At 42.2% G+C, this 25,782-nt stretch overlaps 2 protein-coding genes across 4 annotated transcripts in view; both read left to right on the top strand.

Annotated features, from left to right (window-relative positions):
* The window catches only part of ccdc180 (coiled-coil domain containing 180), a 136,624-nt gene extending 127,273 nt beyond the window's left edge, over positions 1-9,351 (top strand). For all 3 annotated transcript variants that reach the window (XM_069885833.1, XM_069885842.1, XM_069885852.1), the window contains exons 37-40: positions 414-525; positions 5,225-5,342; positions 7,579-7,747; positions 9,125-9,351. In XM_069885833.1, coding sequence (XP_069741934.1) covers positions 414-525; positions 5,225-5,342; positions 7,579-7,747; positions 9,125-9,256 — 531 coding nt within the window. In that variant the 3' untranslated portion in view covers positions 9,257-9,351. The remainder of the gene's footprint in view (positions 1-413; positions 526-5,224; positions 5,343-7,578; positions 7,748-9,124) is intronic.
* An 11,957-nt stretch (positions 9,352-21,308) lies between these two features.
* Positions 21,309-25,782, top strand: part of LOC138736365 (ral guanine nucleotide dissociation stimulator-like) — a 152,219-nt gene continuing 147,745 nt past the window's right edge. Inside the window, exon 1 of the mRNA XM_069885788.1 lies at positions 21,309-21,962. Within this exon, the coding sequence (XP_069741889.1) occupies positions 21,942-21,962 (21 nt within the window). The 5' untranslated portion in view covers positions 21,309-21,941. The remainder of the gene's footprint in view (positions 21,963-25,782) is intronic.

The following is a 25,782-nucleotide window of genomic DNA, read 5'->3' as shown; positions in this document are numbered from 1 at the left end:
CGGGGCCTTCGCCTGCCCCACTCGACCGAGGCCGGGGCCGCCGTCTCCCCCTTGCTCCTGCCCGGATCGGGGCCGCCGCCGTCTACCCTTCGCCCGGACCGGGGCCGGGGCCGCTGCTGCTCTCCCTGTGCCCGGACTGGGGCCGCCGCCTCCCACTCCCTGTCCGGACCGGGGCCTCCGCCTGCCTCACTCGACATTATATCTTCAGTGTCATTTAATTCACATTATATTAATTACTCTTAAAATAGTAAATGAGTGTTTTATTCTATTGAGCGTAAACCAACTGATAGATCAATGAAAGCTTTCCTTGTGAGTTCAGGTGTCATTCCTAAGTGGTAGTGAATATTTTATCTCTCTTTCATTGTGCCTGTTGCCTTGTTAGTAAGTAAAGGAATCTTTTGATATCTTTACAGCAATGTTTATATGAACATGCCAAGAACTTTGTGTCTGAGCTCTCCTGCCTCTCTGAACAGCTCCTTTTGGAATTTGACAATGTCCTCACCGTTGATGATGTCCAAACGCCTGGTAAACATATGAACATTTATTTGTTCAGTCTAAGTTAGTTCAGGAGTTTCAGAGAAGGTACACTTTGTGAGTTGAATTGTTCTCTGACCCCTCTGCCTTGCAACCTCCCTTTCCCCCTTGAACTATTTTTCATTGGACTTGCATCCTGCATCCTGTTTTGTTTGCTAATCTTGAGATGTATTTGGGCTCGTGGATTATGTTGAAGTATTATATAAAGACAAACAGTTCTTACTCCTCCACAAACACATGTGGTCACCTCATCTGTTTAAACAGCTCACAAATAGCACGATCCCATAGAATAATGTCTCTGACTAAAGGCAATAGGTGAGTATCGTGGCATAGATTAAGATGAAATTATAGCTGAAAAACATCTTCATTTATGGCAAATGAAACACATGATTTTACACAATGCATCTCTCCTCTATCTATGCATAAAAACAAAAGGCTACTGGTTCTTCTCCTTTGGTTATATTTGGATTAGGTTTCAGAGGTAGTAAGAATTAAACTGAAGCTACATATCATTAAGTGGAACAGAATATATATTATGTTATAAGTTAAACAAGGAAGTCTGCAGAGGCTGTGATTGTAGATCAATACATAAATGTACTGGAGAAACGCAGCAGGTCACGCAGCGTTCCTTATGTAGAAAATCTATATAACCAACGTTTTGTGTCCGAGTCCTTCATCAAGATATAAACAAAAAGCATGCAGGTGCCCAAAAGGGATAGGGAGGGGAAAACAGGCTCACAGGCTAAAGGTCATAGGTGGATATATGTGGGAGAGCAGAAGACAAAAAAAAAGATGGAAAGTGGTGGGGGTGGGGATAACTCTCTAAATGGAGAGGGAAGTGGGTGAGGAGCTGAAAAGAAAGGAGACCGAGGGAAGGAAAAGAGGGAGAGAGGGAAGGGGCCTAAGGGAAACCAGAGGAATTGATGTTAATGATGTTAATGATGTTAGGTGATTAGTTTAGGTGTTTCAGCCTTTCTAGTCTGTGCCAAACCATTTTATTTTGTCTAGTCCCACTGACCTGCACCCAGTACATAACCCTCTATACCCCTCCTATGCATGTACCTGTCCAAATTTTTCTTAAACGTTAAAATTGAACCCGCATTCACCACTTCAGCTGGCAGCTTGTTCCACACTCCCACCACTCCCTGTGTGAAGAAGTTCCCCTAAACCTTTACACTCTCACTCTTAGTCCTCTAGTTGGTATCTCACCCATCCTCAGTGGAAAAAGCCTATCCTCCTCATAATTTTAAATACTTTTATCAAATCTCCCCTCATTTTTCTACGTTAAAGTCTTAACCTGTTTAACCTTTCCCTGCAACACAGTTCCTGAAGTCTGGGCAACATCCTAGTAAATTTTGTCTGCACTCTTTCTATCTTATTAATATCTTTCTTGTAGTTGGGTGACCAAAACTGCACACAATATTCCAAATTTGGCTTCACCAATGTCTTATACAACTTTACCATAAAAATCCCAACTCCTGTATTCAATACTTGGATTTATGAAGGTCAATATGCCAAAAAGCTCTCTGTGCAACTCTATCCATCTGTCACATCACTTTCAGGGAATTAGGTATCTGTATTCCCAGACCCTTCTGTTCTATCGCACTCCTCAGTGCCCTACCATTAACCATGTATGTCCTTTCTTGCTTTGACCTTCCAAAATGCAACACCTCATTCTTGTCTGCATTAAATTCCATCTGCCATTTTTCAGAACATTTTTCCAGCTGGTCCATATCATTCTGCAAGCTTAGAAAACCTTTTTCGCTGCCCACATTGCCTCCAATCTTGGTGTCATCTGCAAATGCAGATCCAATTTACCACATTATCATCCAGATCATTGCTATGGATGACAAACCACAATGGTCCCAGCACTGATCCACGAGGAACATAACTAGTCATTATCCTCGAGTATAAGAAGCAATCATCCATCACTACTCTCTGGCTTCTCCTGTCCAGCCATTGTTGAATCCAGTTCACCACATCACCATGAATAGCTAGTGCCTGAACCTTCCTGACTAACCTCCCATTTTGGACCTTTCAATTACCTTACTAAATTCCATGTAGACAACATCCACAGCCTTTCTTTCATCAACTTTCCAGGTAACCTCCTTGAAAAACTCTACAAGATTGGTTAAACACAACCTACCATGTATAAAGCTATATTGACTATCCCTAATCAGTCCTTGACCATCCAAATAATTGTATATCTGAACTCTTGGAACACCTTCCAATAATTTATGTACTACTGACATCAGGCTCACTGGCCTATGATTTTCAGGGTTACTTTTAGAGCATCTTTCAAACAACGTGCGTTACCTTCCAATTATCTGTCACCACACCTGTGGCTAAGGGCATTTTATATATTTCTGCCAGGCCCCTGCAATTTCTGCACTCACCTCCCTCAAGGACTGAGGGAATATTTTGTCAGGCCTCTGGGATTTATCCACCCTTATTTACTTTAAGACAGCAAGCACTTCCTCTTCTTTAATCTGGTTTGATGTAATATATTTTTTGCTTCAGGTTTTATCATATACTTGCCCTACTCTGATAACACACAAAATCAGAGGAGGGCCTGCAGCAGCAGGGATATGGCTTCTGCAGTAAGATTTAGATAGGTTGAGTGAAAGTGCAGGCAGTTTGGCAGTTTGTTTCCTAAACAGAGATTCTACATGTGTGATCCAAGTGTCCTTGTGCATGAAATACAAAATAAGGTTTGTATGGAGGGGAGGCAAGCAGTTAGGAAGGCAAATGGCATATTTGGCTTTATTGCTAGGGGATTAGAATTTAGAAATGAAATTTGCTACAATTTAACATGGTGTTGGTGAACTGCACCTGGGAGATGCATACACTGTTTTGGATCCCTAATTTATGAAGGGATTAGGACTCATACAGAAGTGATTCACCAGGCTAATTTCTGGGATGAGCATCTTGATCTATCACAAATAAGTAAAAAAAGTTAATCCTGCATTCTTTGAAGTTTTGAAGAATGAGTGGCAATGTTATTGAAACAAATAAAATCTTAAGGGGCCATAGCAGGGTTGATGCTAGCAGAGGAGTCTGTAATGGTGGGACACAGTTACAGAAAAGAGGGTAATTATTTAAAACTTAAGTGATACTTTTTTTGGAAAATTTTGTTTTACAATTTTTCCAAAACATAGTATCACATCTGAAAAAAACAGACCTTTTTAATGTATTTACACTTTCTTTTAATGTAATTCACTTCTTAGATACAAACACTATGTCAACCTACTTGTAATTTCCTTCCCTCCACCCAGAACCTTGAAAATTAAACAGTATCTAAAACAATTAAAGTGACAAAAAAAGGTAAAAAGAAAAGAAAACTTCAGCGTACCACCATTCTTTCTAATCTACTTCCACTCCTTGAGGTGCTTCCTCTGTTGTTGTCTTTCTGTATTTTGTTAGCTTTTTAGCACTGAAGGCTGTTGCTATAGCTGTGCACCAAAGGGCTCTAGATAAGGTTGCCATATTTTGGCAGAAGTATTGTACTTATTTCTTAAATTATACGTTATTTTCTCCATGGGTATGCAGTTGTGCATCTCTGTGGTCCATCGAGTGATGAGCAGGGGGAAATTGGACTTCCAGGTGATCGCAATGTGTTTTTTTTTTTGCTACTGATAGGGCAATATCTACAAACTTAATTTGGAATTTAGTTAATGTTCTGCCCACGTCTTCTAAGTTTCTCAATAAATACAGCTCTGGATCCAGTGGGAAGTCTTTTCTGTAATCCTAGTTAATATATTAGATAATTCCAACCAAAAGGATCTCACCTTCGTGCAGGTCCATGTGGAGTGTATAAAGGTACCAATTTCTAACCCACACCTGAAGCATATTTCCGATATCTCTGATATTCCTTTATGTAATTTCTGTGGTGTGAGACATACTTGATGTAAGAAATTATATTGTACCATTCATAGCCTGATGTTGATCACCGATGTTACACTTTCCCTACATAAATCTGACCAACACTCTTCCCAAGTCCGACTCCCACCTCTCCCTCAATCTTTGCAGGCCCAGCTTTGGGCTCTCACTTTGAAGTACAAAGTACATTCTGGATATAAATTTGGGAGTGCCTCCCAGTCGAAGTAGCCCTTCCATCTCGTTCCCTTCAGGTGGAGTCATGGTAGGGCCCCATTTTTCCCTCAGGAAGAATCTTAAATGTAGAAAGTAGTGAAAGGTTCCATTAGGCTAATCAAATTTATCTTTCAGTTGTTCGAAGGACATGAGGTGTCTATTTTCATAGCAGTCCTCAATAGTTTGGATCCCCTTTCTGTGCCAAATGTTCAGAATTTTGTTACATATTTCTTCTTGCACCATATGGTGAATCCCTGGAATTCTTTAGCCCATGTTAGTTCATGAGAAGTGTTTAATGAGATGGTAATTAATTGTTGGAAATATCAGGGAATTAAGGCACAGAAGAAGCATTGAAGCTTTGGACAGATGAGCCATGATCGAATTGTGGGGAAGGCTTGAAATGCCCCCCCCCCCCCCTCCTATTTTCTTGTGAAAATTGCTCTGGAGTAGGACATTGTGTAATTCTTCCACACTGTAATTTCAGTCATCTGGAGCTCCTTTGTTTATAGAATACAGATAGCTTCTAAAAATAGGCATGAGCCACACCACCAGAAATATTCATTGTTAAAGAACTCAAGAATTCTACCTTACTTTTCAGATCTGGATGAAGCGAATGAAAAGGCCCTCACTCAGACTGAACTGAAGCAAGATGCGTCTCGACTTCAAGAGAGGGAAAATCACCACAGGTCTTCTGTCTCAGACAATCGAGGTGGCAGGTGATCAGTTCAGTATTACCTGAAGCAAATCACACCTGCCCAAAATCTCACAAGCCCATGTTACCAACTTCTCAAGCCCCATTTTTCCTGCAAAAACCAGGTTGGGATGGAACTGGTTCAAATTTCCATTAATTATTCTTTAAAGGATGTAATCTTTATATCCAGCATGATTATGAGGTTAGGAGTTGCATGTGTGGCACAGGGAAATGCTGAAAGCGCATCGCAGTAATCTCATCATGCGCATACATCTCACTTAATGTGGATGAAAAGGTGTGGATGGTTAGCAAGTGAACCATAAGAGGTTCCACCAGGGCATCATGGATAAGTTACATTTTTCTGATGAGAGGAATTTCTACCACGATGCGCATAAAAAAAAGCTGTTTAAACAAAGCAATGAAGCACCTGCCGTAACATTGATGTTTGCCCCCCTCGTAACTCCTGAGATTGCATTTTGGTTGTTGGTTTAACCTGAGCTCTGCAAATGATGCCCTGTGATTGCACAGGGCGATGATCCTTACAATTCACCTGATGATGAGACATGGTAGGTCAGACACAATCCATTGAACTGTATTTCATTGGTAAGAGCATTGAAGAGGGAGAGAGAGAGAATATTTTGCAGAAAAGAAAATGTATCTGTGCGCAGTAGATCATGATCAAATTGTGCCAGACTGGTCATGGGAAGTAAGCAAAGAGAAGCTGGAGCAACTCAGTAGGTCGGGTGGCATCATGGATGGAAATGGTCTGTCAGCATTTCAGGTGAAGTTCTATATTAAGACTGGGGTTATGAGCAGCATTATACACCTCTCCTGTTTCATATTAGTTCAGGTTGGAGGGAATTGACCCAGGGCTAACCGAACTGGCATCGCTACTCAATGAACACCCACCACAAATATTCTAACCCAACATTCACAAATATATAGTATATTAAACCTGCTGACAGAAGTGGAAGACGTGTCTAATTCACAGCATCAACCATATTCTCCATTCTTCTTTACCCAATTATTGTCTCGGACACCTGTGATGATCTACCCTGCCAGAAACAAAATTGATTCATCTAGCTGCAGACTAATTTGACAGTAGACTGCTTATTGCATTATCACAATACAAATTGTTTTTCTTGAACTGTTCAAAGGACATCTGGCAGTGAATTATAGTCATCTTTTGGTACAAAACATTCCAGTTCAAACTGCCAGATCAAGGGAAGAAGCAGCAGACATTTTCAGGGACAGTTTTTTGGTTACACACCCTTGATGTGACCTCTTGTTCATTTGCAAATGGAACCTCACAGATGGCTTATCCATGGCTGGAGCACGAGCAGCAGACAAGGATCTCCATGCCTGTACAAGGAGAATTCCCCTCCCACTTCCACTACCTCCAAACCCTGATGTTGGCATCAGTGGGAATATTGAACAGTTTTATCATATCATGTGTCACATCAAAGCTAAATATGCAGTATATCTGTGAATCGTTAGATCATACAGTACTGAAGCAGAAAGAGAAATGAGATGACCAGGAAAGCATGCAAAACCGTTATTTCCTTATTACCTTTTACCTCAGTTCCAAGCACCCTGCTTATGGGCACATGACCCATGATTACACAAAGGTCTAAGATCAATGGGCTACTGGTCAATAAAAGACGGTATGATATTCCTCCCTAACACCTATGTTCATATATCACAGTAGAAGCTCCGGTGGGAAATTGGGGTTTTCCACTATCCTCACTTTTTCGATCCTTCAAACTAGAACCAGAGTTAAAAGACTGCGGGGGCTGGAATCTGGAGCAGAACAATCTGCTGGAGGAACTCAGCAGGTCTTAAGAGTTCCATCCCAAAATAGTTAAAAAGAAAAGAAAGACTGCCACTTATCCTCCATATTTCCATCAAAGTCCTTTTAAGGTGTAGTCACTCTTGTTCCTAGGAAATCTGAGTGCTGCCCAGTTAGTCTCAGTACAAGGTCATTCCATGACATTCCCTGGATGCTGCTTCACCAGCTACATCTGTAGTATTTATATTTCCTGATTTTGTGCTCATTAAAGGCTCACTACTCTAAAGCAGCAAATTCGGTCAAAAGGGATGGTTCATGGGTAACATGGGAACACTGAGTGGATTTCACGTCCCCTGCAATCCTCTCATTCCTGTGCAGGATTCACATTCCTCAGAATATTTTCAAACTGCATGAGATTGATGGTGAACATTGTGACTTGGTATTATTTCATTTTTTTCATTCCCTCATGAAGGAGCTGGCCAGGGATTCCAGCTAATGGACTTCTGCAAATTGATCCACGAAATTCCATCAAGGAATCTGCAGCAGCAGGAGCTTCGTCTCAGGAAACTGCAGCTGTCACAACTGCAAAGACAACACTGGCTCATCTGGCTATGATGGAGGCAAGAGACGCTGCTTATATGGTTCGTTGTTTTTTTTTATTCATCTTTTATATTTCCACGTGAAACATTGACACAACCTGTAGCTTTCAGAAAATTGTCATTTATATCTCCATTAAAGATCTAGAGCATCCATCACCAATGTGGCCCTGAGCCATCAAGATGTTGGACTCAGTTCTGTCCTTGAATGAAATTAGTTTAAACTCAAAACAGGGCAGTGGCTTCATCACTTGAATTAGTGGCATCCTGTCCCAATGAGTTGCACTGTTGCTTGTCAGACAGAAAGTTGTTGCATCAAATCCCACGTCAGAAGTGAAGAGCTGTCTTTTGCTAACCTATTGTTAGAGTCACGTGGCATTATCCTGCTTCATTATTCTGAAGCAGGATGCTCCCTGATTTCTTGGCCAATAGTTATCTTTCAAACAATGGTTCAAACAAACAAGTGTCTCTGATCATTGACCAGTTACTGCTTGTAGGAGCTTGTTGTCTGTAAATTAACAATTGCACTACATTACAACTTCAAAGGGTGATTTATAATAAATTGAGGTATTAAATAAATGTTATTCATTTATCCTGAGCAGGGGGAGCAATAAATCACCATTTGATGCAGTAAGAAGGATGGCAGACAATTAGCATTCCACAGATCCCCGCCCCCTCGGCAACAGCCATAATGACTATGACTATCTGATAGGATAGGATAACAAGGATAACTCTTTGCTCATCTTTGCGCCATGGAGTATTTTAAAATCTGCCTGGTAGACTTGCAGGACCTCAGATTATCGGCTCATCTGAATTTAGCCCTTCTGAGAGTGCCTCATCATCTCCATCTAGTTCTGTAAGCTGAGCTCCAACCCCAATCATTTAGCAGGGTTACTGTGATGTTCTCCCAGAATTATGATCTTAATTTGCCAGAGCAAGGAAGTGAACTGTTAAATATGCTTGTGGAATGAAACTGGCAATGTAAGACAGTGAGAGAGATTGCCCAGCTCGTGTGGATGGTTATTAAATTGCATGGGCACAACGAATCCAGGAAACTTGAATGTCCAATAAGGACATAGTTAATCCTCTTTGTCCAAGAAATAATCATACCAACATCGTAATTAGCAAGAAAACTTATCAAATTTGTCATGCACTAGGTTTGAGATCATTGTTTTATCCCACCTGCATGTCCAGCAACCATCCATGCCCACCGCACACTGACAACCCAAATAAATGACATGTGCTCTTTAATTCTGATGCCTTAGTTTTCATTTGAGGGATATATACTAATAGGGATAACTCTTTGCTCATCTTGCACCCTGGAGTCTTTTAACATCCGCCTGGTAGGCTTGCAGGACCTCAGATTATCAGCTCGTCTGAATTCAGCCCTTCTAACATTGCCTCATCATTTTCTTCCAACAGAAATACAAGCAGTATGTTCTCCAGGAAATGACACAAATAGAACAGGAGACAAGTGAGAGGTTAATAAATGCTCAACGATGGGCACAAGGCTGGAAAGACTGGGTGATGAATATAAAGAAGCTGCATGCCTAGACTGGCCTCCCTGTAATAGGTTTTAATCCTGTGCTTTGAATTACTCAATGCTTATCTACAGTTTTAGTTAATAAATTAATAAATATGTTTTCTGAGTTATGGATTCACTTTATTACTTTTCTATAGAATGGTATGGAATAGCTTCATGCAGATATTATTTCTCTCAAAATCATTTTGCTCAAATTGTGCATTCCTGAACATTTATTTTTTGCAAATACAGCTCACACACCAGGTGAAACAATACAATACTTTAGTCAGGTCCAATTTAGAATATTGTGTGTAATTCTGGTTGCCACACTGCAAGAAGGATGTAGAGGGTTTCGATGTAGAAGAAGTAAACTGGGATGTTGCCTAAATTGGCGAATATTAGCTATAGGTTTTTTTTATATTTAAGAATTTTAAAACCACATCTACAATTATTAAATTATTAAGTTGAAAAAATTATATATATTAAAAAGTTCCCTTCTCCATCCCTCTCTCCCCACCCACCCAATCTTAACATAAAAAGAAAAGAAAAAAGTGAAAAAATAAGGAGAATGCCAAAAAAATCTCATTTCACATAATGCTGTTTTCTCAGCCCTTCATCTCATTTCTGTATTCTGGCTGTGTTCTTTCTGTGCTCTCCATTCTGATGTAGGGTCTTGACCCAAAATACCCACCATCCCTTTGCCTCCAAAGGTACTGCCTGACCTGCTGAATTCCTCCAGCTGTTTGTCATCCTTTCTTTTCCCCATACAATCACTTCAGTAAGTGAAGAAAACCATGTGTCTTTCGGAACAAGGAACAGGAATAAACTGCCAAGTAAAATCTACATGTCTAGCAGGACCTTTCGAGCAAGGAATGCAGTGTTAAATTCTTAGGCAGCTGACGTTACAGTACATTCACCCAAAAACTAACAAGTTCAAGTTTATTACTGCTAGTTCAGTGACGGTTGCGCTAAGCAGCCTAACCTTGAGTTCTTAGCCTCTTGTAGTCAGTTCTCTATTTGGCCAGGAGATGGCAGTAACTGGATCAATCTAACATGAAGAACTAATTTCTTCACATGGTTTGAATGTGTAACCTGATAATTTTTGAAACGAGATGTTCCTGTTAAATAGGTCCCTTAATGGTTTAAAAAATCTATAGTTTCAGTCCAATTGTTTTTAATCTAAATGCATTTTTTTCTGAACTATTAGCTCCAATCCAGGTGTTTGGAGTTGAAGTGAGATTAAACAATTTTATGTCATATGTGGAATGTTGGAATTAAATAGTGTGGAAAATGCAAAAGACAACCAGATTTTATAGCAAAGGTAAAATTGACCACAAAATTGAGAGATATAACATGTGATCCAAAATTATAAAGCTTGATGGAGAAATATCGAGATGGTTGAAGATGGGGGCTCTGTTCTATAGGATAGGTGGAACTAAACATAGATTACCTTGAACTAGAGGGCTAAGACCTGAAACATTTGTTATGGAGCAGTCGTTGTCTGAGTGGGCTGAGTCAAAGTGGTAAGGCTTTGGCTCAACAGACTTTGGCAAGAACAGGCAAGAGGCGATGGATAGTAGAAGTTTAAGTAAGAATTGGCCACCCTATTCTAGAAACAAAAAGGATTCAGCAGGTAGGTACAAGTAAGGGCAGGTTTTAGATATCGTATCTTTTGTTCCTCTGGTCATAAAGAGTGGAAATGGCAGCCAAGGCAGGGGATTGCTCCTCTTGTAGAATGTGGGTCGTCAGGGAAGCCAGCAGTGTCCCCGATAACTTCATCTCCGAGAAGTGCATCCAGCTGCGGCTCCTGACAAGCTGAGTTAAAAAATGGGAGCTGAAGATGGATGAACTTCAGATCATTCAGGAGGCAGAGGAGGTGACAGACAGGAGTTATAGGGACACTATCACACCTCGGAGACAGGAGGATGGTAGATGGGTGACAGTCAGAAGAGGGAGAGGGAATAGGCAAGCAGTGCAGGGCAGCCCTCAATAACAAGTATACTATTTTGGAGGAACAAGCCATAGCAATCAGGTGTCTGGCACAGCGCTTGGTCCTGTGGCGAAAAAGGGAAGGGGGAGAAGAGGTGAGCTGTAGTGATAGGGTATTCCATAGTTGGGGGGACAGATAAGAGGTTCTGTGGAAGAGATTGAATATCCCAGATGGTATGTTGCCTCCCTGGTGCCAGGGTCCAAGTTATCACGGAATGAGTTCACAGCAGTCCCAGGAGAGAGGATGAGCAGCCAGATGTCGTGATCCATGTAGGGACCAATGATGTGAGTAGGAAAGATGAGAGGGTCCTGCAAGGAGCATTCAGGGAGTTAGGCACTAAGTTGAAGGACAGGACCTCCAGGGTTGTGATCTAGGATTTCTACCAGTGCCACGTGCTAGTGAGGTTAGAAATCGGATAATGCAGCTTAAATGTGGCTGAAGACATAGTGCAGGAGGGAAGGCTTCAGGTTTCTGGATCATTGGGCTCTCCTCCAGGGAAGGTGGGAACTGTTCTGACCGGATGGTTTCCATCTGAACTGGAGGGAACCTTGTGGCAAGGTTGCTAGTGCCTTTCTGATGGGTTTAAACTAGTTTTGCAAGGGGATGGAAACCAAAGTGCCAGAACAGATAGAGAAGTGTAGGAGGGAAGAAATTATGTGAAAATTGTATGTACTATTAGAATTCAATGGCTTGAATGTGGTAGAAATGTTCACAGGTGCATTTATTTCAATGTAAGGAGAATTGTAGGAAAGGGAGATGAGCTTAGAGCATGTATTGGCATGTGGAATTATGACAACGTGGCCGTTAGTGAAACTTGGTTGCAGGAGAGGCTGGACTGGCAGCTCAATGTTCTGGGCTTCCATTGACTTTGACGCGATAGAATCAGCAGGGGGGGGGAGTGGGGAATGGGAGGAGTGGTATTGCTCATCAGGGAAAATATCACAGCTGTGCTCAGGCAGGACAGACCAGAGGGCTGGTCTACTGAGGCTATATGGGTGGAGCTGAGGAATGGGAAAGGTATGACTACACTCATGGGGTTATATTATAGACAGTCCAATAGTCTTCAAGAATTGGAGGAGCTATCATAATAAATCTTTTTTGTGCTCCATCCAAATCTGTCCAAATTCTTTATTTCTTATATTACTTAGAAGGATTTTTTGGTATATTGCTTTTTGTGATTTTATTTAATATCTGGTTTAGATCTTCCCAAAATTTTTTTACTTTCTCACATGTCCAAATTGCATGAATTGTTGTTCCCGTTTCCTTTTTACAGCGAAAACATCAGTCTGATACTGTTGGGTCCCATTTATTTAACTTTTGGGGTGTGATGTATAGCCTGTGTAACCAATTATATTGTATCATGTGTAACCTCGTGTTTATTGTATTTCTCATAGTTCCGGAGCATAGCTTTTCCCATGTTTCATTCTTTTTCTTTATGTTTAGATCTTGTTCCCATTTTTGTTTAGGTTTAGGTTTAGCTGTAGCAAAAAAATGTATTATGTCAACCTGGAAATTAGAAGACAACTTGGGAATACAACAATAGTACAAAGAAATAAATAAATGTATTCCATTAGTAAAAATAATATATAATTTAAGAAATAACATCACAATATTCGAACAAATATGGGAACCATACATGAAATACAATAGAGAAATCCTACCATGAACCTCCACCACCTAAAATGACAGAAGGAGAAGACAACGAAATGAACTGACTCAGTATATAAAAGTAAAAGATAAAAATTTCTTGTTTATTTTATTAAGTGACGACATTGTTTAATGGATTTAATGTATCTTATAGATTGAACTTTGAATAAATGGAAAGGGGGGGAGAGGGAGGGAGGGAGGGAAGGGAGGGGGAAAAAGGGGAAAAAATGACACTATATATTCAAGAGAAAAATGTCTATGTATTTTGGTCAGTATGGTTTATTGTGTGAAAAATAAAAAATAAAAAAATTTAAAAAAAGAATTGGAGGAGCAAATCTGTAGAGATAGCAGACAGGTGCTGAAAACATAATGTTGTGCTTTTAACTTTCCAAATATTGACCGAGACTCCCATACTGTAAAGGGGCTGGATAGCTTGGAATTTGTCAAATATGTTCAGGAAAGTTTTCTAAATCAATATATAGAGATACCAACTAGAGAGAATGCAATATTGGATCTCCTTTTAGGGAACAAGACAGGACAAGTGACAAAAGTATTTGAAGGGGAACATTTTGGGTCCAGTGATCATAATGCCATTATTTTCAATTTAATTATAGAGAAGGATAGGTCTGGACCTTGGGTTGAGATTCTAAATTGGAGAAAGGCTAATTATGACGAAATGAGAAAGGATCTAGAATGCTTGGATTGGGATAAGTTGTTTTCAGGCAAGGATGTGGGATGTAAGTGGAAGACCTTCAAAGGTGAAATTTTGAGAGTACAGAGTTTGTATATTCCTGTCAGGATTGAAGGTAAAGTTTGCAGGCATAAGGAACTTTTTTTTTGAGAGATATTGAGGATTTGTTTCCAAAGAAGAGAGAGGTGCATCATAGGTATTGGCAACTTAGAGCAAATGAGGTACTTGAGTGTGGTGTTGGGAAGAGTACCAGGTTCATTGGGTTCACAGATAAGTCTGGACACAAGTGTTATAATCACACATAACACAGGAGACAAATAGGGAGAACATTAAACGGTACTCGATTAGTGTTTCACTTAAGGAATGATATAGACATTCACCTCGGGCCTAGCATGGACTCTGACTATAGTGAACCTATACTTGACCCACTCATGTGCTACAAACAGGTGCTCTTATACACACACACACACACACACACACACACACACACACACACACACACACACACACACACACACACACACACACACACACACACACACACACAATGGGGGCCAATGGGGTTGTGGCTCTCTGCATGTACCGATCTATTGCAGCACTAACGGTTCAGCTTCAGTCTCATGCATACCTTACCTGTGACACTTCCAGCAATGTCCAAGTCAGAGAGAAAGAATGTGTGTGCATTGGTGTTATATACAGTGCTAATCTGTGCTTCTAGACAATAAGTGATTTAGATTAGCCAACAGCAAGGTGTGCAGAGATGGTGGTCAGAGTCTAACCTTGATTGACAGGTGATGTGACTTCCGAATAAGTTTCAGATGGGGAAGACTCATAACCACCCACAATTCATACATTCCAGACGGGCAGAGAGACCATGTTTCCTCTGCACACAACATTGAGGCATATAAAAAATACAAGAAACCCCCCCCCCCCCAAAAAAATCTGGATGGCTTTTTAAAAAAAGACGAGGTTGCTTTGGCAGACAATGTGAAGTAAAATCCTAAGGGTTTCTACAGGTATATTAAGGGCAAAAGGATAGTCAGGAAAAAATTTGGCCTCCTTTCAGATCAAAGTGGTCTGCTTTGCAAGGAGCCAAAAGAGATGTGAGAGATCTTAAATAGTATTTTTTCATCAGTATTCAGTCAGGAAATGGGCACAGAGGTATGGGTAGTGATGAAAATCAGCAGTAAGGTCATGGAACCTATACAGAATAAAAAAGAGGAAGTGCTTGCTGTCTTAAACCAAATAATGGTGGATAAATCGCCAGGCCCTGACAAGATATTCCCTCTGGCCTTGAGGGAGGCTAGTGTAGAAATTTCAGAGGCCCTGGCAGAAATATTTTAAATGCCTTTAGCCTCTGGTATGCTGCCAGAGGATTGAGGGTAGCTCACATTGTTCCGTTGTTTAAAAAAGGCTCCAAAAGTAACCCTGGAAATCATAGGCCAGTGAGCATGACATCAGTAGTAGGTAATATATTGGAAGATGATCTAAAAGATCGGATATACAATAATTTGGATAGCCAGAAACTGATTATGGATAGTCAACATGGCTTTGTGTGTGGTAGGTTGTGTTTAACCAATCTTGTAGAGTTTTTCAAGGAGGTTACCAGGAAAGTTGATGAAGGAACGACTACAGATGTTGTCTCCATGGACTTCAGTAAGGCCTTTGACAAGGTCCCACATGGGAGGTTAGTCAGGAAGGTTCAGACCTAGGTATTCATGATGATTCGACAATGCCTGGACGGGAGAAGTCAGAAAGTAGTGGTGGATGCTTCTTAGACTTGTGGCCTGTGATTAGTGGTGTGCCTCAGGGATCGGAGCTGGGACTATTGTTGTTTGTCATCTATATCAATGATCCAGATGATAATGTGGTAAATTAGATCAGTAAGTTTCCAGATGACACTAAAGTTATATGCGTTGTGGATAGCGAAAAAGGTTTTCAAAGCTTTCAGAGGGATCTGGACCAGCTGGAAAAATGGTCTTGAAAAATGGCAGATGGAATTTAATGCAGACAAGAATGAGGTGTTGCATTTTGGAAGGAGTAACTAAGAAAGGACATACACAGAGAATGGTAAGGCTCCGAAGAGTGCAGTAGAACAGAGGGACCTAAGAAGGCAGATACATAGTTCCCTGAAAGTGGCATCACAGGTGGATAGGGTTGTAAAGAGAGCTTTTGGTATATTGGCCTTTATAAATCAAAGTATTGAGTATAGGAGATGGGATTTATGGTAAAGTTGTATAAGACATTGGTGATGCCAAATTTGGAGTATTGTGTGCAGTTTTGGTCACCTAAATACAGGAAAAATGCCAATAAGATAGAAAGAGAGCAGAAAAGATTTACTAGGATGTTGCCCGGACTTCAGGAACTGTTTTACAGGGAGAGGTTACTTTATTTCCTGGTACATAGGAGAATGAAGGGAGATTTGATAGAGGTATTTAAAATTATGAGTGGGATAGACAGAGTAAATGTAAATAAGCTTTTTCCACTGAGGGTACGTGAGAAACAAACCAGAGGACATGGGTTAAGAGTGAAAAGGAAAAGGTTTATCAGAACTTCACACAGAGAGTGGTGGGAGTGTGGAACAAGCTGCTAGCTGAGATTGTAAATACGGGCTTAATTTTAACATTTAAGAAGAATTTGGACAGGTACATGGATAGGAGAGATATGGAGGGCTATGGACTGGGTGCAGGTCAGTGGGACTAGGTAAAAAAAAAATGGTTCAATACAAACTAGAAGGGCCGAAAAGGGCCCGTTTCTGTGCTGTAATGTTCTATGGTATCTTTACCTCCCAGGGACGCTGCAAGACCTGCTGAGTTCCTCCATCATTTCTGTATTTTTACTGCAATTACACATCTGCAGACTTGCATGTTTCACACATATTTTACAGTAAAATTGAATCAGGAGTGAACATGGATCACAATTAAGGCCTTGCATGAAACTAAATTGTAGAAGATAAACTAAAAGATAAAAATGGGATTAAGTGGTGTGATCATATAATTTAGGGTGTGATGTGCTATCAATAACTCAAAAGTTTATTTACATTAAACTTGAAAGTCATCCTGTGCTTTGACCCAGGCTTTCTGGGGAGGGGTTATGGAGTTGGAGCCTTTATACAGGGTTAAGAGGAAGGAGCCATGGGTACAGTCACAGAGCAGGGCGAGTTCACCACATTCACCCCTTGTATTTTTTAATTTTGTTCAGCGGAGTGATGTGGGGCACAAAGTCTCACAAGTTAAGTCTGTCCATTGGCCTGCTCATCCATTGTGACTGGTGGAGAGCCGATTACCATGCTGTGGCTGGGGCCATTGTTGAGTCCTGGACCTCCACCACTGTGTTGACCTGCTAGGGGCGTGGCGACTTGACCAGAGTGACTGGGGTGAGGATGGGGTTGGGGAGTGATGATATGTAGTGTGTGTCCATGGAAGGGGGGTGCTGTTTGATGAGAATGCACCTCGGGTGCCCTCATTTTCGCAAGGTCGCAGATGGAGACAGTTTCCAAGTACGCATATTGGGAGTTCACATGGATGAACTGGACCCTTTTGATCAGTGGGTCAGTTTTATAGCCCCTCACGTGTTTCCGTAGCAGGGCCAGCCCTGGGGATGTCAACCAGGATGGCAGGGTGGGCCCTGACATGGACTTCCTGGGGAAGGAGAAAATTCATTTTCGGGGTAGCATTGATGGCAGTACATAACAATGGCCTGATAGTGTGAAGTACCTCGGGAAGGACCTCCTGCCAGTGAGAGACAGGCAGCCCCCTGGATTTGAGGGCAAGGAGGATGGCCTCCAAAATGGTGGTATTCTCCTCCTCTTGGCTGTTCCCTCGGGGGTTAAAGCTAGTCATCTTGCTGGTGGCGATACCGCTGGCCAGCAGGCCTTGGCACAGATTATTGTTCATGAACAATGACCCCCTGTTGCTGTAGACGTATGACGGGTACCCTAACAGGGTGAACAAATTGGGCAGTGCCCTGATGACCATGGTGGAGGTCATGTCCAGGCAGGGGATGGCAGGGGAAAATGTAAATACTCTCTAGGCATTAAGGGTCTGAGACTAAGAGGAAGCCCCTCAAACAACAGAAGAGGGAGTAATGGCAATGTGTCACAGTGGTGGAAATGGTGTAAATAGAAATGAATGTAACAATGTACAGAGATGGAAATGCATGGATATGAAACTAAGGGTGGGAAGAAACTGAAGAGATTTGTGTTGGTAAATAATTTATTGTGAATAAAATCTATTTTTGGTTTAAAAAAATAATTGGCCTAGTGAGTCTTGGTGTAATGATTTGGAAGAGGGGAGAATTTTAATTAATTTAATTAAATAAATCTGAATCTAAGCAACTGCTGGATTTCTGTTAAAATCCCATCTGGTTCACATATGACCTGTATAGAAGGAAGTTTGTCCTTCTTGTCTGGCTCCTGTGTGACTTCAGGACTACAGGGGTAACATAGGAGAGGAAATAATGACTGGACGCGACCCCATTGTGAAAATGAAACAAAACACACAGGATGATCCAAAACATGGTGCATTCAATTAAGATGTAACTATTGTTCTAAAATAGGAAAGTTATGGCAGAGCTTCAGAAACATGGATAGTGAGAAAACTATCACAAACTGTTTCAATTCTAAAGTAAAGCAATGATCTGATATCCAAAGCTGCCTCAAATGTTAACAGACCTGCTGCATAAGTCTAATGTTTGTTGTTATTTTAGAGTACCAGCATTCACGTGCTTCACAGAGATGAAAGAATCTGTTCTCGTGCCATCATCTTGTTACAGAGTGACCTTTAGTTTTATTTCCCAGGTTCCCCACAGTGCTTATTCTCTGGAGGAGTTCATTACTGAGGTTTCCCCAAAAGGGTCTGGCGAAGAATCCTGGTGTGCAGTGGGCTGCAAGCATTATGCCTGGAAAGGCAACAATAATTCTTGCTTTCACCAACACCCCTCCCAGCATGGTACAGCTGTAGTCTTTTGTTGCCATGGTGACAGACAGCTAAAAGGGTTGTGACACATTTCCATGTCACCTTCTTACAAGATGCAAAGCCAAGTTGAACAAAGCAGCATCAAGGGCTGCTGCCTGCTCCTAGAGATTTCTGAACAACAATTGACAGAAAGAATTAATTATTAAGAATGTTGTTTACCTTTAATCTCCATTGCATTCAATCAGTTTGCATCTTATTGCGACAAAGTCCTCCTCCTGCACGAAGCCTTCAATCATGGGAAATGGATTGTGTAAGATAGATAAGGTTCTTGGTTAACGAGGTTAAAAGAAATCTAAAGCTTATTAAATGATGATGTGATAAGGACTCCATATGTTCATATTGCAAGCAGAAAACCATCACTACCTTTAAAAATCTCCAAATCAATGTTTTTGAAAACAATTTGTTAGATGCACCCACTACAAAGAAGTTGGTATTGCTTACCCATTCTCACTTGCCCACAGTGGTGAGATTTGTATAAGTTGTTGTCAAATGGGACTCACTCCCAACGGTCATAAGTTCAAGTTCCATTTCAGAGATATGAGCACTGAATCTGGGGCTGTGATAAAAGGTTATTAACATGAGGCACTGTTGTTTCTCTCCCTGTACACATTGTCTGGTGTGCTGAGTAATTATAATATTCAGTGACATTTCCAGTATTCATGGCTTTTTACTGTTGTACAGTGGAAATTCCTGATGCTTGCCAAGCCAGGAATACTTTGTTCATTTGTGTCAGCTTGAGGTCTTTTTTTAAGGCTTCATGAGCTATGCTGGAGACACAGAAGAGCCTGCAGATGCTGGAACTCAGAGCAGAAATGAAGATCTGCTGGAGGAACTCAGCAAATTGAGCGGTATCGGCGGGAGAAAAAGTATGGTCAACATTTCAGTTCTGAACCCATCATCAGGACTGAGAGGTCAGAGGGAAGATAGACACACTCACGAGCAGGGTGGGAGGGGTTGGGGAGGAGCCAGTGGGGGATTGTTGAACTAAGGAGGGATGACCTATCATAAACACTCATCTCCTCACTTGTTAGGAAGGAACAACAGTGACTGCACTGCCTGAGAAGACTGAAGCGAGCAAAGTTACTGGCCACCATTATGTCAACCATCTATGGGGGGGGTGGCAAGATGGTGTAGAGACTAGGCGTGTAATCTCGACCTCTCTGGCCAGACTTTTAAGTACCCGTTTTTTAACCCTTTGTTTTCAAGTTTAAACTTTTTAAATTTTAGTTTAAAGTATTGAGGAACTACTATGGGCATTAATGGTAAAAAGATTAAACCTCAAGTTACATTTTCGAAGTGCTGAAGATTTGGGGCCTAAACGACTTGATACAGCTTCAGGTTTAACTTCTTCAGTGTCTAAACCATCTATAGGAGCTCTATCAGATGCGACTCACTCCTGGCCGGCTGCATCATGGTGTGGTGTGGTTACGGGACAAAAGAGTGGCAGAGAGGATCACTGGAGTCTCCCTCCCCCCAACTATGTGACTGACTATCGGGACTGTTGTCTGAAGAGGGTGCGCAAAATCATTGAGGACCCCTTCCACCCTGCACACAGCATCTTTCAGCTTCTCCTGTCGGGGAAGAGATACAGGAGTATCAGAGCCAGCACCACCAGGATGAGGAACAGCTTCTTCCGACGGGCAGTGAGATTGGTGAACGACCAAAGGAACTGCGGACACTAACCATCCAAGGAGATTCACAATATTTATTTATTTGTACATATGAATACTGCACATGTACTCTGTCTGCATGTGTGTTATGTCTGGTTGTACGTCTGCATGTTACGCACTGAGGACCAGCAAACGTTGCTTTGTCGGGTTGTACTTGTGCAATCAGATGACAGTAAACTTGACTTGACAATAGCAACTGGCCATTTAAATCATTTGACTAAATCACACCCGAATTTTAAAGAATGACTAAAGGGTGACTGAATTGTTGAAACGAATCCAGCTCAGTAGTGTCTGTGAGGGCTGGAAATCTACTACGTGACTCCACAGTGGCCCTCATCCTAACAGTTAAAGAACAAAAACAGCAGTACTTTTTACCCTGTCTGCCAGTTTCCCCTCAACAAACGATTACGCTGGCTGTCAGGAGTTTGCACGTTCTTCTTTGGGTTCCCTCCCACGTTCCAAAATCGCTCAGGATTTTATTGGTCAGGGTGGCACAGGCTGGTGGCCGTGCTCTATCTCCAAATTAAAACGTTGTTCAATGATCTTCAAGGGCATATTTGAAATGGCATCCCCCGCCGTTCACTAACCATGAAAACAGTGCATTCGCTACGGCCACGGGCCATCGTACAGAATGATTAAACGTCTTGAGACCCCATGCATTCTGCACTTTGGCAATGCAATTCAACCACACCTCACCTTTGAATTGGCTGCATGTGGATGATGGTGTGGGTTGGCCAGCCTCGTGTCCCTGTGGCCTGAGATGCCCTCTCTTGTCTAATTGCTCGCCCATGTGTCAAGAATGGTGATTGCTACTGGAGCCAAGAGCCCCCCAAATATTTTAAGGGGTACGTGCAAACCCACGAGGGGGGATCAATCCCTGGTTTAGAATAAATTCGCTGCCCCCCTGCCACTTGAGTGAGCTTTCCCTCAATCCGCTGTTACCCAATATTAATTTATTCAGGAGTGTCCGTGGGGTAGGAGCGGATTAACAACGCGAACAATGTTCCTTTTAAAGACGAACGGAGAAGGGTTCGCCTTGTGCGGTGGAGGAAGGCGCCGTGGTGCTGCTCCCCTCCCCTCGGGAATGCTGTGATGCTCTCGAACGCCGTCCACCGACGTGGATTATTTTGTATCGTCGAAACAAAACAGGAGGGGGAGAAAGGAGATTATGTGACGGTCGGCGGCGATTGAGCGGGGACGAGCTTCGCGCGCGTTTAAGCCGAAGGGCGCAGAAATGGTCCGACGGTGAAAGATGGGAAGGCGTCGCAGCACCTGAACATCGGGCAGCCTGCGAGGAGGGGAGGGGAGGGGACCCCGGGCAGCGTTCCTTGGCGAAGCTGGGGAACGCACTGGCTAGTCCAACACTTGTCCATTCCGTGGATCTCGCCCTGCTGGTGAATCCAAAGGGGAGCCGCTTCTGTTCGCATCCATCTTTGACCGCCTCCTCATTTTTCTTCACGTTAATGATTTCCCCATTTGCTCCCGGAGACTGGATTTCTGCTGACGGTCGGAGTTCACCCCCCGACCATCCTCGTTTGTCAGACTGAAATTGGGGGGCTATTCCGCTCCTTTGCGTTTCCTGGTGAGGGCGTCCGGCTTATTCCTGGGATTTCACCCCAGGATGGGAGAAGCAGGGAAGACGGGCCGGGAGAAAGCCCTGTAGAACAGGCTGTGGGCCCCGATCGCTTGGCGCTGGGGAGACTGAGGGCTGCAGAGGACCCTGGGAGAGACTATGGTTCGGAGATGATGAGGTGGAACAGCCAGGTAACAGCGAGAGGGGGGCTGCGGTTGTGTGTACAGGTGAACCCTTTGCCGTTGTAATAATGCATTTCATTCCGGTGATGTCCGTCGAGGTTTTGCTGTAAATAGGTGCAGAACTCCGAACGTGAAGCGTTTTTGTTTCTCTCCTTCGTGAGGACAGCCGAGCCTCCGTTCCGGCATGCACGAAGAGCAAAGTCAACGCCGAGTGTTGGTTGCTCAGTGTCGCCCGCTCCGTGTTCAGGACACGCTCGGGTTGACATGATGCCATGTCGGTGAGCAGAACTGCAGCCGCTTCATTCGTCAGGCAGCAAGTTGTTAAAACTCGGGAGCGCGGCTGCATCTGTTCTTCTCTCACAGTCTGAAACGTCCTCCTCTTGAACGACGTCGCTCTGGGTTTAATCAAGGACGCAATTCGGTAGGCGCTGAGGCTTCAGCCCCCTCCACTTGGTGCTGCAGGTCGTCCTTCAGCCGAGCCTCCTGCTATCCTGGCTGCCTCACTGGACTTCAACACAGCCCTGCCTCCCACTTTGCCATCTTGTATGTCAGCCCTTCCGCATTAGTGTATCCATAGGTATTGTAACACACCAGTCTTCAATCTTGGAGGGATCTGGTACCAGACTTGTTCGACAGATATTCAATAAATCATTGTAAAGTTTCCTGTTCCTTCTCCCGAACCCTTGCAACATTTCCATATTTAATGTTGTACTTGAGGGGTAACCAAGATTCCAGTCAAATTTCCGCAGAAATTCTGAGTTTCAACCCTCAGTCACTTTAACCAACCATGTGTAGATAAGAGCAATTCAGGAGATGGAAATGATCTGGATTTCAAAACGACTTTTGCTAAGGTTGAATTATACAATCTGAGAAATTTGCTTCCTATTTGGAAGGCCTTTCATGTTTTGTCCATTGATACTCCCATCTGCAGTGTTCTTTATAGTTAATTAGTGTAGCAATGTGTAATGCCTTATAGTTACCAAGGTGGAAACTCACTTGCCATGTACCTGGCTAATCTGCAAATTGATTAATGCCTTCCATTGATTGAAGGTGTCATCAGCTCTGTAAATCTGATGCCAATTGAAAATTAATTTTTGATTCCCAAGCCTAAATTATAAATATTAATGATGAAAAACAATGGTCCACCTTTCCCACCTTGTTCTCGCTCTCTGTTCTTTGCCTTTGGCTGACATTTTTTTGTTGTTGCTTGCTTACTACTATTCTGTCCTTGTTTGGTAGATTATTTGGCATCTTATCAAAGGCTTTTTGGAATCCAGATAAATTTAATCTTCACAATTACTTTCATATCCTTCCTCCCTAAAATCCACAAAAGCTATTGATAGTCAGAAGCTATTATTGTTGTTACCAACTGTGGTGCTTTGGGAAGAGTATTGGGTTCGATGGGTTCACAGAGAGATGAGTCTGGACACAAGTGTCTTTAATGAACCCCTAGGAGTCAAACAGGAGAGAATGTCGAATGATACTCATTTTACTCTATTACTAAACAACTATACAGACATTCACATTGGAACCAGGTTGGACTCAGATACCAGTGACCACCACTTATACTCTACACGCTCACACACGTGTACACATTCTACAGTACTGGGACTTTCACGCACACTCCCATTTCCCTGTACAAACGAGGTGCAGCTCTCGGCAAGCAGTGATCTATTGCAGTACCTCGGCTCAGCTTAAGTGTAGTGCACACCTTCCCCACGACACTTCTAGTGATTAGACCTTAGTCAATTTGCATAGAGGAATGTCCAGGGCTTGGGCCACGAGACAGAGTGAAAGAATGTTATATACAGATCTGATCTGGGCGCCAAGCCAATAATGACCTAAGGTAAATTAAATGAGCCAACGACAGGGTGTGCAGTAAAGGGTGTGCAAATCCAACCTTGATTGACAGGTGATGTGACTTCCAAACAAGTTTCAGACAGGGAGGACAAGTGACCACCCACAATATTCCAGACAGGCAGAGAGGCCACATTCTTCTCAACACCAACCAATCTTAAATATCCATCAAAGTATTCACTAATCCCTAATGCTGCACTTTTCTCTAGTAATTTATAAAGCAAAATCCATGTTTTCAGGTCTCTGCTGTCACTTCTCAAGATTCTTGTACAATGTGTCAGTCAAATCTGACAAAGTTGAGGGTTTTTTAATTCTTTATGGTGTATTTAATTTTTTTTTAAAGTTCAATTGTATTGCCTCTAACTCAGCTGCCATGCGTATCCACCCAGTCAGTGGTTCTGTTAAATATTGAAATGAAATTCTTATTTAATGTTTCTCCCATTTTATTATGTGTTAAAACAAAGCATTGATTTAAGTCCATTGACTCTTTGTTGGGCACCTCTCAATCATCTGTCTCTGTTCCTTAACTCTAACTTTCTCCTTTCCCATCTGTCCATCATTCTTCACCCTTCATGCTGGCTTCTATCTCACCTCTCCTCCTTACACTGCCTCTCTCCCTTCTCCACAAGCAATACTGATTAAGGCTTTTTGCCTGTAATTGCCTACAATTTAGAGGGATGTGGACCATTTGCAGGCAAATAGAACTTCCTTAGGTCAGCATGAACAAATTGAGCTAAAGTTCCATGTTATAAAACTGTCTCTAAAACTCTTTCCACCCCCCTCCCCCCACCCAGCAATGCTGCTTGATCCACTGATTTCCACCTGCAGATTATTTTGTGCCCCATTTACTATTTGGTTCTCCTCTAACCTTTCCTAAAGTGCATTTTGTTGTTCTTGATAGTTCTTGGATATATTAATTATTCTTCAGGCTGGTTGTTATTGTCTGAGGTTAGCTCCAGTGATGTACCTGGAGCACTGGCACTTGTTTTAGATTTTTTTTTCAAATGTGTTATGGGTAAGCAGACTCTTTGATTAGATAGAAATGATAAGCAGGGAGGTAAAATGCAGACGTTGGAAGAACTCAGCAGGTCAGACAGCCATCCATGGGTAGAAATTGTCAGCCAACATTTTAGGTCTGACCCTTTACCAAAGTAAAGGGGAATGTGATAATAGAGTTTACATTCTGGACAGCCACAATCTTATTACATGATAGAAAGGCTTGATGGGGGGGATTGAGTTGCCTGTTCCTAATTCCTACGCTTGTTGTTTATCTGGTTCAAGAACTCCTGATTCAGGAGCTGTGTGATTCCTCAGTGAAAGCTGTGGCACAAATGTGTTAAAGAATAAAAGCAATGGAAAGTAATAGAGAACAAAGTCTTGATCAGGAACAGGCTAGTTGGAGATTGTTAAATAACCCTCAAAGGCTCACCTTAATGACGACATGTCTGACGACTGTTGCTTAAATCAATCCTGGGGATACATCAGCCTGAAGTAGGACACCAAACAGAAATCACAAGAGCTGTAATTCCATTCCCTGCCATGCACTGAAGACAGTTTGATTTTACCTTTGATTTTAAAGCAACATTGTTCATCCAGAGCTATCAGAGGAGGCGAGGTTTGCAAATGTGCAAAGGAGAAAACAATCAAGTCTGTTTTTGGACAGGAAAGGTCAGGTTGTTCTTCACCTCCTTATAACTCCATCACAAAGTTTAAAAGTCATGGGGATTGAGTTCACCATTTTCAATCCTTCCCCAGAAAATGACTGGGACATAATTTCATTGGCTGGACATATAATCCCGATGCCTATATAAAATTATTGAATGCCGCTACAAGTTGGTCTCCCTGCAAAGAAGGTATATCTGGTTGTAAAATCATTTTGGATATATCAAGGTGGTGAAAGATGCCATAAAAATGCAGACATGCTGGTGAGTTTCTTGAAGGATGTCGGCTGTTTCCTCAATTTGCTGTTGAT

This window comes from Narcine bancroftii, chromosome 1, assembly GCF_036971445.1.
Source record: "Narcine bancroftii isolate sNarBan1 chromosome 1, sNarBan1.hap1, whole genome shotgun sequence".
NCBI classification, from domain to species: domain Eukaryota; kingdom Metazoa; phylum Chordata; class Chondrichthyes; order Torpediniformes; family Narcinidae; genus Narcine; species Narcine bancroftii.
This window is presented reverse-complemented; position numbering and strand designations above follow the sequence as displayed.